Source organism: Bombyx mori, chromosome 18 (assembly GCF_030269925.1).
Source record: "Bombyx mori chromosome 18, ASM3026992v2".
Lineage (NCBI taxonomy): Eukaryota > Metazoa > Arthropoda > Insecta > Lepidoptera > Bombycidae > Bombyx > Bombyx mori.
Window position 1 is genome coordinate 12,852,284 of NC_085124.1, and position 14,082 is coordinate 12,866,365.

The 14,082-nt window shown below is 37.3% G+C and overlaps 1 protein-coding gene across 4 annotated transcripts in view; it reads left to right on the forward strand.

The window, feature by feature from the left end:
• Positions 1–14,082, forward strand: part of LOC101740372 (visual system homeobox 2) — a 136,139-nt gene that overhangs the window by 45,997 nt on the left and 76,060 nt on the right. For 2 of the 4 annotated variants that reach the window (XM_062673751.1, XM_062673753.1), the window contains exons 3-5: positions 654–674; positions 9,886–9,975; positions 10,918–11,045. In XM_062673751.1, coding sequence (XP_062529735.1) covers positions 654–674; positions 9,886–9,975; positions 10,918–11,045 — 239 coding nt within the window. The remainder of the gene's footprint in view (positions 1–653; positions 675–9,885; positions 9,976–10,917; positions 11,046–14,082) is intronic. The other 2 variants (XM_062673752.1, XM_062673754.1) reach the window with 2 other exon arrangements.

Genomic DNA, 14,082 nt, shown 5'->3' on the forward strand with positions numbered 1-14,082 from the left:
GAGCTTCCAACGTTGATTTTAAAAATTAAATTGTTCCGCGTTTTTTTTATTATTACGCGATGTTATATTTCAACATGGATGTCATTTTTGTTTGTGTTTGATTAGAAGGATTACTATCATTGATTTGAACCCCGCCGAATGGCTTTTTATCCCATAGGCCACAACGACCTCAAATCTGCTCGTGCCTATACCAATCTCTAAACCAATGATTTTGTTTTAGAATCGGTTTATATATTAATACGCATGTAAAATTATTGTTTAATTTCATAAAAGATTCGAGTGTCCGTTTGCGGAAACTTTTACCTTAATAACACATTCATAAAGCTCAATTTATAACGGTCTTATCGTCGCCAGTCAATAAACTTCAGTCTCGATACGCTTGATAGAATTAATCGTATTAAAAGAGTTCCCTGTGTTTGTATCACCGCTTCTTCTTAAGACTGTGGCTTTTTTTAACCGTTAGAAATTTATTTGAATTTCACAATTTGAATTTGGAATCTTTCCACATTTACAAATGTGACTTTTATATTATAGACCACGAAATTTCTAGACACGTCTAGTTTTGGTTTTATTACATACCTACATACATATTATGTACATTTATCAGTTTTAAGATTTTTAATTCTATTTTTTTTTTGTTTCATGTAATGTAGCAGTCCGACAATTTTACACAGGTAATGTTTTAAATTTAGTTTATTTTTAATGGTGTTTCTGTTATACTGGTTTTGGGTTAATTTTTATTTTACTTTTTTGAATGAATGAACGATTTAATACTGATCCGTTGTATCCATTACGTTTGTGGATTGGTAGACCAATAAATAGTGTTGCCAATTTTACTATTTTAAACCAAAAAAATATATATTAATAAGCTATGGTGTAGAAATTTTCATCATTAGCGATGATTTACAAAGTGACTGAATGTTTTCTTTTTCCGGAAATATAGTGGTACCTGCCCTTGCGAGTTCCCAACACGCGCTACCACCAGTAGCGTATTAACAGCACTCGATAACTCAGACTAAATAGCACCAAAACCCAAATCCGACTAATAACTCAGATTAAGGTACATTTTTTTAATTGTCAGATGAAATTACTAAGTACAAAAAATATAGGATGCATTTTACTTGATGGATTATTAATTTTAAATGATAATCGAAAATTAGAACTTGAATGTCAAGAAATTTAAACTGGTAGCTTGTCGAATGGATCTGATAACGCCATCTATGAATATTATTCGGAACTCTGTGTTTAAATTGAGACCTGAATTGAATTCCCTTAATGTTTTATTTATTTAATTGTTCTATTTAATACTTTCGGGTCACGAATAGGCTGATAATACGTGTACGAGATTAGGATGTGAATAGGGGGTTACGAATTAAAGAGTTAGGTGCGAAAATGAAGGAGGTTGCTATGGTCGGGTGATTTGGAAGAATCTTATAACTTGTAACTGAAAGGTGGACAGGATATTATATTTAAGATTCCTTGGCTTACATTAACAAGACAAAAAAAAACTCATAAAATTTTTGTATTCAAAAATATTGGCTTTGGGTTTTTTGGCGGGAACACGAGCGGCGAAATTGTGTGAATTGTTTTATTTTGTTCATTTGGTGTTACTGCAGGCTTAACCATTTAATAACCGTGGTTTAAAATAGGCTTAACATCTGTGATAATTTACAAATCACCAATTTATGTACTAACTTAACCTAATTTGAGTCCGGCTAACGAAAAACTATAGGTACATATCGTTTCGAGCTATTTATGGAATCACGAAATAAATCCGGCAATGGATACCTTAGAGCAAATACAGCTTTTTTGTCAGTGCTGAGAACTAAGCTTTTTTTTTTATTGCCTTTGTAGGCAGACGAGCATACGGCCCACCTGATGATGAGTGGTTACCGTCGCCCATGGACTTCAGCAATGCCAGGGGCAGAGCCAAGCCGCTGCCTACCATAAGCTGAATTGCTTTAGTTAGTTAAGCGACAAATTTCCTAGCAAATCGATCGCTTCGTGATCGCGCAGATTTCCCTTTCAAAAACAATCCACAGAAATAATTAGATTTCCAGCGTCTCGTACAAAGATTGGCTCGAGGCGCCTTCGATAAATCTAATCATTTGATCTCAGACGAAATTGGCTGACGCCGGATTGGCAATCTGCTTACGAGGCACCTCGGGAATTGGCCCAATATATCGGATAAGTGTTAAAGTATCGACGTCGCGCGCATTTTCAATGTATTCGATTTTCGTCGAGTTCGCCAAACGTTTGTACGTGAGAATTTTGCGTTCGATTACGGCCTTTCGAATATGTAATGGAGATATTATGACGCGGCTTCATGAAGTTACAGGCCTAGTACAGTCAGCGTGTTACAATTTTTTTTACTTACAAACACAAATTGAGGTTTTTTATTTAGTTAACGCGAACTAGTAATGCGTTCCAGTTTAAAAGGTGGTAGTAACAAAGACTTAGAACTCAAATCTCAATGTAGGTGGCGGCATTTGTGTTGTAGATGTCTATGGGCTCCAGTAACCATTTAACATCAGGTGGGCCTTGAGCTCATCCACCCACCCATAAGCAATAAAAAAATCCCAGCAGTTCTAATATTATACGAACGCTAGGTGAGTCATGACTTAGTAGTCAATAGCCTTAATAAAACCAAACTGTTACATACTGTTACAGATTCCTTTCTATCCTCGTTTTAAGAAGGACGTAGCTATCAGAAAAGACCCTTTTTCCATTCTCTGTCAACAGATGACGTCATTACGGATCCTCCTGATCCATTAATGGTGCGTTTAGGCACCACAAGCACCGGTCACCATCCTCGTCGAACCCGTCGCTTGCGACGAAGGGCTCGACGAGTGAACTAACCCATAGACACAGCCCACTGAATTTCTCGCCGGATCTTCTCAGTGGGTCGCGTTTCCGATCCCGTAGTAGATTCTGCGAAGCACTGCTCTTGCTAGCAGCAACTCTGCGGTTCGAGCCCCGTAAGCTCACCTACAAACGTTAGGGTGAAGCTAAAATAGCCTCTCAAGGCTATCAGCATAGGTAGGAAAAAAAGAAGATAAAAAGCGCCTAAGTCTATGCGTAAGCCCAAGGCTTTAAAGCGATTTGTAGCTAGTTTAAAGAATATTACGGTACTAATGTTTTTCCATACCTTCGCATACCGAACGTGAGTAATTGAGTTTCTGGGGTGGCCTGATTGTATTACTCGAGATGGAAGATTGACGTATTTTTTTAGTATTTTCTTCTGTTTTTGTGAGTCGTGACTGTAATTAAAACTACTTTTATTAATAATTTTAGTTTATTATTTATTAATTATTATATTGTTTCCAACGTTTTGAATACAGTCGTCCTGAAAACTGTTTAATATTGGAAACATCAGAAATAACATAATGTATAATAATTTCGAATATTCAAATGTTTGTTGTCAGTTATTGTGTTGTATTTTTATTTATAAAAAAAGACACATTAAAATATGCACATTACACATTAAAATAATTCCCGTGCAGACGCAAATCATTCCAAATCGATTTGATACGATTTCGAATTTATAGAAATAATAATTTTTATTTTGTAGTTAACATGTACTGCGTTCTTTTTTTTTATTGACCTTGTAGGCCGACGAGTTAAACAAAACAAAATCGTTCAATAAACGTTATTTTGGTTTAAAAAAAAACACTTATAAATTTGAATGTAATAGACATATCATATTAGCCATTTCAAGTCCTTTATCATATTACTGCTATTGGGCCGAGCCGTGACTTTTTTTCATTGTCCGAGCAGGCAGCCGAGCATACGGCCCACCTGATGGTGAGTGTTTACCGTCGCCCATGGACTTCAGCAATGCCACGGGCAGAGCCAAGCCGCTGCCTACCGCTAAATTCGTTCTCATTATATTCGATGTAAAAACTTCGCTTTGTCGCACACTGACTTAAAAATCAATGAAACGTAGGAGCCATGCCGAAAAGAGACAAACGTATTATCTCTTAGGTGTTAAATTATCTGATAGTTACATACAATTACTTCTGAAGGTATCATTTCTTCTCCGTATGAACTGTGTAGTTAAATAACACAGGTGATTTATGTTTTCAGAGCCCATCGGATACTAAGTGCATTAAATCATTGAGTTTCGCGCCAGTGGTTGATTCTATGAAGCACTGCCCTTACTAGGGCTAGTGTTAGCAAATTCTCTCAGGCTGAGACCGTGAGCTCACCTACCGGTCGGCGCGTGCTTGGTATAGCCTCTTGGCTACCGGCGAATAGATAGGGCAAAGAAACTAAACCCGTCAAACCTTATTTTACATAGGTAACACCGCTTCAAACCTCAAGATGTGATATCGAAGACTCATTGCCATTCGAATTCCAAAATCTCAATATTTTCCGTCAAAAAAGCTCGTATGCAAACTTACTATCATAAAAGCTCGCTTATTTCAAAAGCAGAAAATCGAAGAAACTAAATATATAAAATTTGCAACAACATTATTCTGCATCTTCTTAATCGGTTAACGACATTAAATTAGACTAAAATATAACTAAAATAATATAAAATAACAAGCCCTTATTTTCGGTAATATATTACTGGGAACAAATTGCTTATTCTATTAAAGATCACCCATTTTACGATAGATACTCTGTGTAAATAAAATATCAATTTAATATCAGTACCTATTATATAAGCAATACGAACAGAATACCTAATATTGGCGCCAAAAAGGAGTAAGCGTTTTAAACATTTTGATGTTAAATGAAATTTCCACGTAAATGCGATAGCGAAGTGGCAATGTTCTCCACAGAAGTAGCTTTCCTTACACGAGAGTCATATTTCCTCCCCTCCGTACCACCCCTCGGAGGGAGGGCTCTCGCATTTAAATTATACTTCTTAACGCAACACAGGCCATTGTAACCTCTACGAGTGTGTGTTAAAGAAGGAATTCCTTCGGAGTGGCGGAACGTGTTTTTGAATTTATCATTTGCCTAGTGCAATGACGTGTTTTGGTCCGCGGAATATGATTCTTCTATTCAATGTTTCATGATAAGTCATACTTCATTTTGACTACGTACTGTGAATATCATAGTATTCGATAGATATTACTTAGTATTTAAATAGTATCAGTTTTAAGATAGAGAAACAATGTGTGCTATTTTTTTTATTGCTTAGATGTTTGAACCAGCCTACCCAGTATATAGGACTAGAGCCCATAGGCATCACCGAACTTGAGACTTCAGATCGAAGTCTCAATTGCAATGCACAGCTGACCCGCACTTCAAACAGAGGAAGACCAACCAACTGAGCAGTAGAAATAAACATTGTGGTACCTATCCTTGCCATATCGAGCAAAATCAACAAATTTACGTGTTTCATTTTAATTATTAAATATTCTCATTAATACCCACATATACATTACAACTGTAAAGACTTTGCGAATTCAATGCTACCCAATGAATATCGATTACAAATGCTCGATTATAATTTAATTGTTACGAATAACTAATCGCTTTAGTGGTCATAAACACTGTTTATAATATCCAACAGTCACGCAAAACTGAGGTTTATTTGACTAAATGCTCGATTGAGCATGCTACCTATAACTGTATCAATCAAATCGTTCATAACATGGAAATCTGTAAATTTAATAATAAGTATTAAATGATACTTTGACTGCGACACGGTTCGCCACACGAAATTTCAAATGCCAATCGAAGTATAATTGAACTCACTATTACTATTTTAACTTTTACTATTATACGTTTTTTATTATCATTATTTTATTATTGTCATCACCATGAAACATTTCGAATACTGAATTTTTCTAAACATCGGAAATCTATACTAATATTATAAAGAGGATAGATTTGTTTGTTTGTTTGTTTTGATAAGGCTTCGAAACTACTGAACCGATTTGAAAAATTCTTTCACTATTTGGAAGCTACACTATTCCCGAGTGACATAGGCTAAAATCTTTTTTGAAAAAAATTATTAAATGCATTAACATTACTAAAACTCCAATAATGTAGCCCAGGGTGTCTTTACATCGCGTGCCCTGCGAAAACAATGTACTACGACTTTGTAGAACACATTCTTTTTTACAAAAAGTTACGCGACATCATATGTCTAACTATTATAGTTATGCCGCAATAAGTGTTCTTTTATTTAAAAAAAATATAACAACGTCAAATATCGTTGAAATTTTTGTTAAACACCCGAGCGGAGCCGGAGCGGGCCGGTAGTAATACCTATAACTAACCAATAAAAACGTGAAATAGTTATACATAATTTTTGAAACCGCTCCCACCGCCATTTGCATACAGATAATGCATAAATGCGAATAAACGAAGCCACAAATAATAATTTATGGGATATTTCGCATAAATTCCTTACCAGAAAACTATTTTTCGCAGCAAAACAACGAAGATTTTTTTCGGCAATAAGATTACACTAAAACTTCAATTTAAACAAAAAGAAAGAAAAAAAACTAAAGAATTCGAGATTCAAAATTTTTTTTTTCAAACAAAACAAACAAATAATCGTGCCGTCATTCGTAATTCGTAGGGCTGACGGGGGCGCGTCGAATCGATTTTGTGTCCAGTAAGATTGGACACACCGCGCTGGTCTATTGTACGAAGATAATCGTACAGATGTTCCGTTTGTCGCTACGATTATCGATTATTGTAAACAAACGTTCTTACTTGTTAAGAAGTTATTTTATTCAATTTCGTTGCATTTTTTTAATGTTTTAATTAAAAAATTTACTGGTGGTAGGACCTCTTGTGAGTCCGCGCGAGTAGGTACCATCACCCTGCCTATTTCTGCCGTGAAGCAGTAATGCGTTTCGGTTTGAAGGGTGGGGCAGCCGTTGTAACTATACTGAGATCTTAGAACTTATATCTCAAGGTGGGTGACGCATTTACGTTGTAGATGTCTATGGGCTCCAGTAACCAGTTAACATCAGTTGGGCTGTGAGCTCGTCCTCCCGTTTAAGCAATAAATAAATTTTAGCACAGGATAGGCACGTATTGACGATTTCTATGGTATAATAAGAAAACCATGAGCGTCCTTACTCTGCAGGGTAGAGACTAGCTTCAACAGCATCCTGGCCATGATATTCTCGAGATTAGATGGACCTTTTCTCAGTTATTGTAGATAGGTCCATAAAATGTGCTCGTAATGGTAAAATATTTTAATTGTAATTGTATGTATGTTGTTCTTTTTTTTTTGTTACTGTATCCTTACCTAGTAACATATTTTTAAGAAATCACTGTCACTAACATTAATATGGATTAATATTTTCCGGATTATGGATCCGTGCTTATACGGCTTATATAGTGTACAAACCACCAGTGAACTCAGCGAATGAAAATTGATAGTATTCAATGCTTACCCTCCATGCGTTAGAAATGAAGATGCATTATTCACACATCAACCCTATTTTATGTATTTATCAACATGCATCGTCTTTTGACCTCATAACTTAAGCATAGCATGGTCCCGGGACAACAGTCGATCCGTCACGCGGCAACCCTACTAAACAGACAAACGTGACGAAATTCACGCAACGAATTCATTGAATTGTTTATTATGGAGAACTTCGTGATATATGAAGATGTATTTGATGATGATTGAGATGGCAGATTTAACATTGCTAACAGATTATAATTAACACGTTCGCGTGAGCAACCTCATTTCTGAATATTGCTACTGTGGCGCACCTTTTTCCCTAACAAAGTTTAGCAGCGTCTAACAACGTCCCACCGTAATACTTACATCTTATTATGATGATTTTTTTAAAGGAATGCGGCGGTGTACGTTATGAAAATTGAATGTGTTGCGGCGCTATGTCGATGCGCCATAGGAATTTGCCCATAAAATAGACGTCCAAAGACGTTCGGACAAAATAAATATGACTAGAGGTCCCGCAGTAGTCGAAATTCGACTATATTTAATTGGAATTGTAAATTTGTACACTATTATGATTGTATTTTATACTTCTATAATCACAAATTTCGCCAAGACTACACTATAAAAAATATTAACAAAGACAAACAATATTTAATCTCAATTTGACAACAGACGTCAAGAACAAAAGTTTGACAATAAATAGTATGCATGCGTCTGTGCGTCAAATACATAGTATGTAGTGTGCGTAATGTTTTCTTTATTGATTTAATGTATCTTTTATGCATTATTTTAAAAATATATTAGCATTGTGCAATTCTTCTCTATATCCTCTATGAGTGTGAAAAATTTCATACTCCTCCGTCCGCGCAATTTTCGGAAAAAGGGATACAAAGTTTTTGCTTCACGTATTAATAAATATGATTAATCTAGAGGCCCGTCATATGACGTTGCGCCATTTCATAATTGTAAGACGGTGCTCACGCGAACGTGTTAACGACCGTCCGTATTTGTGTACCATTATTACCCATAACCATAACCATAAACGTTTGGAAGACCAATTAAAATTTTAGAATCAAAATAAAAAGGTTTTTAGTAAGTTTGTACGTGTCAACCCTCGGACAACTTCTCGGTCGTTGAAATAACTTCTGCCAGTTGCAAGTGAAGGAACTCCGATTGCGCGGGAAAACGCAGCGTTCGAAACGTGTAAATTTAATAATTCATTGTCGTATTCATTGGCGACAAATTCAATTATCCGATGTCCTATACCGCGGCCCCCTCGATTCGCCCCGGATCGTGTCCCCGCGGTACCCACCGGTGTCCCCGGAGGCCCACACAAGCTATTCTATTAACCCGCCGCTGCGTGTTTACTAATTCATTTGACAATCACATTCGGTAATTATGTGACTAATCCCTGGGTGCTGTGTTTTCGTACTATTCGTGTAAGTGGATTTTGGGGATATACTACGATTTAAGGGTATATTAAAGCGATTATCTGAATGTATCGCATGATCGATTCGTTAATTTAGATATTTAAAAAACAACACTTTTTTTATTTATTGCTTAAATGGGTGGACGAACTCACAGTCCACCTGGTGTTAAGTTACTGGAGCCCATAGACATCTACAACGTAAATGCGCAACCACCTTGAGATATAAGTTCTAAGGTCTCAAGTATAGTTACAACGGCGGCCCTACCCTTCAAACCGAAACGCATTACTGGTTCACGGCAGAAATAGGCAGGGTGGTGGTACCTACCCGCGCAGACTCACAAGACGTCCTACCACTAGTAATGTGTGTGTTGTGTATCACGTTAACGGTATTTACACATTGAGACGTCCAGTGCATTCGTATGTAGCGATGCACCGGTGTTCGAATCCCGCAGGCGGGTACCAATTTTTCTAATGAAATACGTACTCAACAAATGTTCACGATTGACTTCCACGGTGAAGGAATAACATCGTGTAATAAAAATGAAACCCGCAAAATTATAATTTGGGTAATTACTGGTGGTAGGACCTCTTGTGAGTCCGCACGTGTAGGTACCACCGCCCTGCCTATTTCTGCCGTGAAACAGTAATGCGTTTCGGTTTGAAGGGTGGGGCAGCCGTTGTAACTATACTTGAGACCTTAGAACTTATATCTCAAGGTGGGTGGCGCATTTACGTCGTGGATGTCTATGGGTTCCAGTAACCACTTAACATCAGATGGGCTGTGAGCTCGTCCACATACCAAAGCAATAAAAAAATAAAAAATTGAGATACCTGTGGGCTCTGGTGGCTATTGGGGACCTATAGGCCATTAAAGAAAAGCCAAAAAAAAAACAAAACGATAATACTTTTAGCGTTCGTTCTCTAAGCATCCCTGGTCAAATCAACTGATAAACCCAACACACGTCCTTCGCTCATTTGGCGATGCGCTTACAAAAGTACACCAATATCAATGAGTTTATTGATTTTGATATTTGTGATTTAACACAACGCTATTTTCTTGTTACAGGCGTGTCTTCTTTGGAAGCAGCAAAAGACTTCACGGTAGACGGCCTCACAGGATACAATGGAAAGAAGAAGAAGAAAAAACGTAGACATAGGTAACTATAAATTTTTACTGATCAGAAATATTCCTCAGGGAATCCATGACGAACAGAAAAGTCGTAGATTATTCTGTTTGGACGATTAGAAAAAAAAATGCTTCGTAATCTTTAACATGTTGACTCTTTTCTTTTGTTTGACAAACATTGTGACATTGAGGCATACCTACCATAATTCTACAATTGTATTTTGGTTAATGCATTGCACAATCACCACGCCCCACTGGGCGGTCGAAATACCTTTTAGCCTCCTTCGTTGTGTAATTTTCATGGTCAAAGTTCTGATGTGACTATATAATTTCAAAGAAAAGTAAAGTACATAAGATACAATACACTTGCTGGAGCTAATGTTAGCAAGTCCTCCTTCTGAGCTAATTTACCAGCCAACACCTAGTCGGAATAGCCCCATAGACTACCAAAGAATCGGTAGAGAGAAAATATATAACTTAACGCTTACTTAAAATGGGCCATCCCTTTGAATCGTGACACACAATTGGTTCACAAGCAAAAATGGGCAGAACGATAGTCTGGTCCTAAGTAGAATCATCACACGCTTTTCCACTAGCAATGTTTTTTCACTACTAACAAGGACAATTTACCTCTGCCAGTAGGTTTTTTTATTATTTTTTTATTGCTTAGATGGATAGACGAGCCCACCTGGTGTTAAGTGGTTACTGGAGCCCATAGACATCTACAACGTTAGTGCGCCACTCACCATGAGATATAAGTTCTAAGGTCTCACTATAGTTACAACGGCTACCCCACCCTTCGAACCGAAACGCATTACTGCTTCACGGCGGAAATAGGCGAGGTGGTGGTACCTACCCGTGCGGACTCCCAAGAGGTCCTACCACCAGTATAAACTTACCAGGTAAACTTTACCATTCCGCTTTATGGACTCGTTGCTACCCATTTCTACCCATCTGTGTTCTGTTTCTGCGGCAGGACGATCTTCACCTCCTATCAGCTGGACGAACTGGAGAAGGCCTTCAAAGATGCTCACTACCCCGACGTGTACGCAAGAGAAATGCTGTCCTTGAAAACCGACCTGCCCGAAGATCGGATCCAGGTTAGTGAAACGATGTACAATCTACCACGTCTATCTGATACTGGATAATCATTTTAAACCCCGGTAACCGTACTCGTCGAACTCGACAAAGAGGTCGACGTGCAACCTAACTTATTCATCAACCCGCTGAGTTTCTCGCCGGATCTTCTCAGTGGGTCGCGATTCCGATCCGGTAGTAGATTCATTCGCGAAGCAATTGCTTTTGAGTTGTTAGGTCTCGTTCAGAGGCGCTCGGGCAGTTGTTAGCAAATCCCACCCCTCCTGGCTGAGCCTTCGCTCGACCACCTGTCCTGATGAAGCTGGAAAGGCCTCCGGGCCACCAGTAATCTTTCAATCATAAAAAAAAAACATTCTAAGATGCTGTGACTGATGTAAAGAGATCACGGATATAGTATGTCATGGTTTTTGCTGATATTTGAAATGAAATCAAAAGTCCAGGTTTTAAGCAAGCTCATTTGATCTTCGGTGAGCTTGTATGCTGTTCTATTATGCTCGTATGCTGATCAACTCCTCATCAACTCAAAGTGACAGGTGGCTCGTAACCCTATAAAAGGTTTTTGCCAACCTTAATATCAGTAACTTTTAATTGGTTCAGAACTCAGAGCATTTAAGGACTGCGAGCGCTAAACGACGAACCACTGTTAAAAGTCTGCTCATTTTTAAAACGCTTCAGCAAGCTTGTAGGAAAAATCGTTTTCATTAAAAAAAACAAATTCATCCCATAAACGTTATTTTACGGCATTAAATGTTTTCGATCCAAAAATTATAAATGTGATAGACATATTATTAGCTATTTCAAGCCCTTTAAAATATCACTGTTAGAGGGACGAAGTATGACCCTAAAAAAATTGTTTTTTTTTTTCATCAGTAATTAATTAATTTATTATAAAAAAAATAAACACAATATTCCTAACCTAAAAGTACATGTTATTATCCGCAACATACTTCGTCAGGTTACAGAAATAAAGTTATCAGCAACATGCTTCGTCAAAAACTCTGATTGTGTAACTAGCCTAATCAATCATATTTGTTGTGAAATATCTAATAATACGGTACATTTCTTGACAGACTTTTACTTAAGGCTGCTAGTGGAAACCACGTCGTCTGTACCCTGTGTTATTACACTTAATATCCCTTGGACGTTATGCGTATGTGCCTGCGTCAAAAAAAAACTACCGAACATGACAATGCACAACGCTGCCTCCAAAATCGAAGACCTCGCGAAACCGTAGATACGACAGCAAATGATTTTTTGCGAACACAATGACAATGCGTCCTTAATCTTGGATTTAAGAGTGGCGCAAAAAAAACCCGTCTATTATGCCCTTATTATGCCGTCAATTGCCATCGATTGCTGTCAGCGGTTGTAACACGAGACCCGACCAGGGGGATCGAATGCCGCTTAAAGTTTTAGATTGAGTTGCACATTTTCTTAGTAAAGTATTTTTTTAAAGTTCATTTTTTTAATTCGCTAACTTGGACAGCGGATTACATATGATTCAGTTATAGGTGATTAGTTAGCAATGCCGGTTTTTTTTTTTTTAAATGACCAGTATCATGAATAATATCACCTTTTTTTCTAATGCTGGTAACTTAAAAGGCTATTCCAACTACGACCGGACGGATAGGTGAGCTCACGGGCTCAACCTGAGAGAATTTGCTAACACTAGCCTTAGCAAGAAAGAGCAGGGCTTCGTCGAATCTACTACCGGATCAGAATCGCGACCCATTGAGAAGATCCGGCGAGAAACTCAGTGGACTACAAAATCACTATTCAACGAGATATGCAAATAGATATTTTAAACACTATGTTTTTAGGGTTTTTTCCCACGATTTTGCTTTTATTGGGTTCTTGATATTTCGACGTGATGTGTAAGTTTTATTGTCACAGGTAAACCTACCCTATGTGGATAGCCGTTAAAGTCTAAAACAATTCGTAGCAAAACCGATACATATACCCTAGAGTAGTACTTGGACAATCGTTCTACGATAGATAATGGTATTTATGCGAGTATCTTTAGTTGACTAAATTCGTTGCTAATCGCCAAAGAGATTAAAGTAGGAGTACCTACCTGTGATTAAAAATACCTACTCACACTTAGTTTCAGATATTGTTCGTTATATTCGCTCTGGATTTGAAATGTTTCACAAATTGAACTTTACAACATCCAGTATTAGATCTTCCAAATTCTTCTGGCCCGATAACTCGAAGTGGGCTCAAAAATAAGATCGTTTCATTCTTGCCGATCCTGTACTCTCTCTTACCAGTTAGTAGCTACAACTTGACCAAGATATTTATTTAGATTTACCGGTCTGCAGCCATTTGATTGTAGCAAATTAAAAAGTTAAGGAGTTTCCAAAAAAAGAAAAACTGAAACGAATTCCTTGTGGCTACGAATTGAATAGATAAATTAGTTTGAAAATACCGATTGACTTTGCCAATATAAATACCTACTGAAGCCTAAATCACTCCTATAAAACTCACGTAGAAACTAAGCAATAGAACCTTTAAAGAGATTTAAAATATAAATTCAATAGAAAAAAAAATGTATGGTCGATTCAATACAGGATCCGTCAGTCAGTAGGTACGGCTCACGTCAATGTTGTCGTGCATTCGACACCGGCGCAGGGCAATACGATATTTTGCGTAAACAATCACAGAATGATTCGCGGAAGGAAGTTTTTTTTGTTCGTGAACTTTTAGAAATATTTTAGAAGCGATTTAACGGACGATCGAATTGCATTCCGCCCTTATTGTGTGTTGTGATTCGGGAATATAAAAACTAATTGATTGATTAATTTGTTTATAACAAAAACATGTGTTTTATTGTGTGCGTTCTCGCTTACTTAATACTAGATGATGACCGAGATTTGCTCGATTTTTTTTTGACAACGCCATCTTGTTGTGTCTTTAAAGCGGTTAGTTGCCCTCAATTAAGAAAATAATATTATTATTCACCAATAGATGTCGGGAAGAGTTGATTATTGAAAATGCGAATAAAACAACATTTTCTGAACATAAATCGTAGCTAGATCG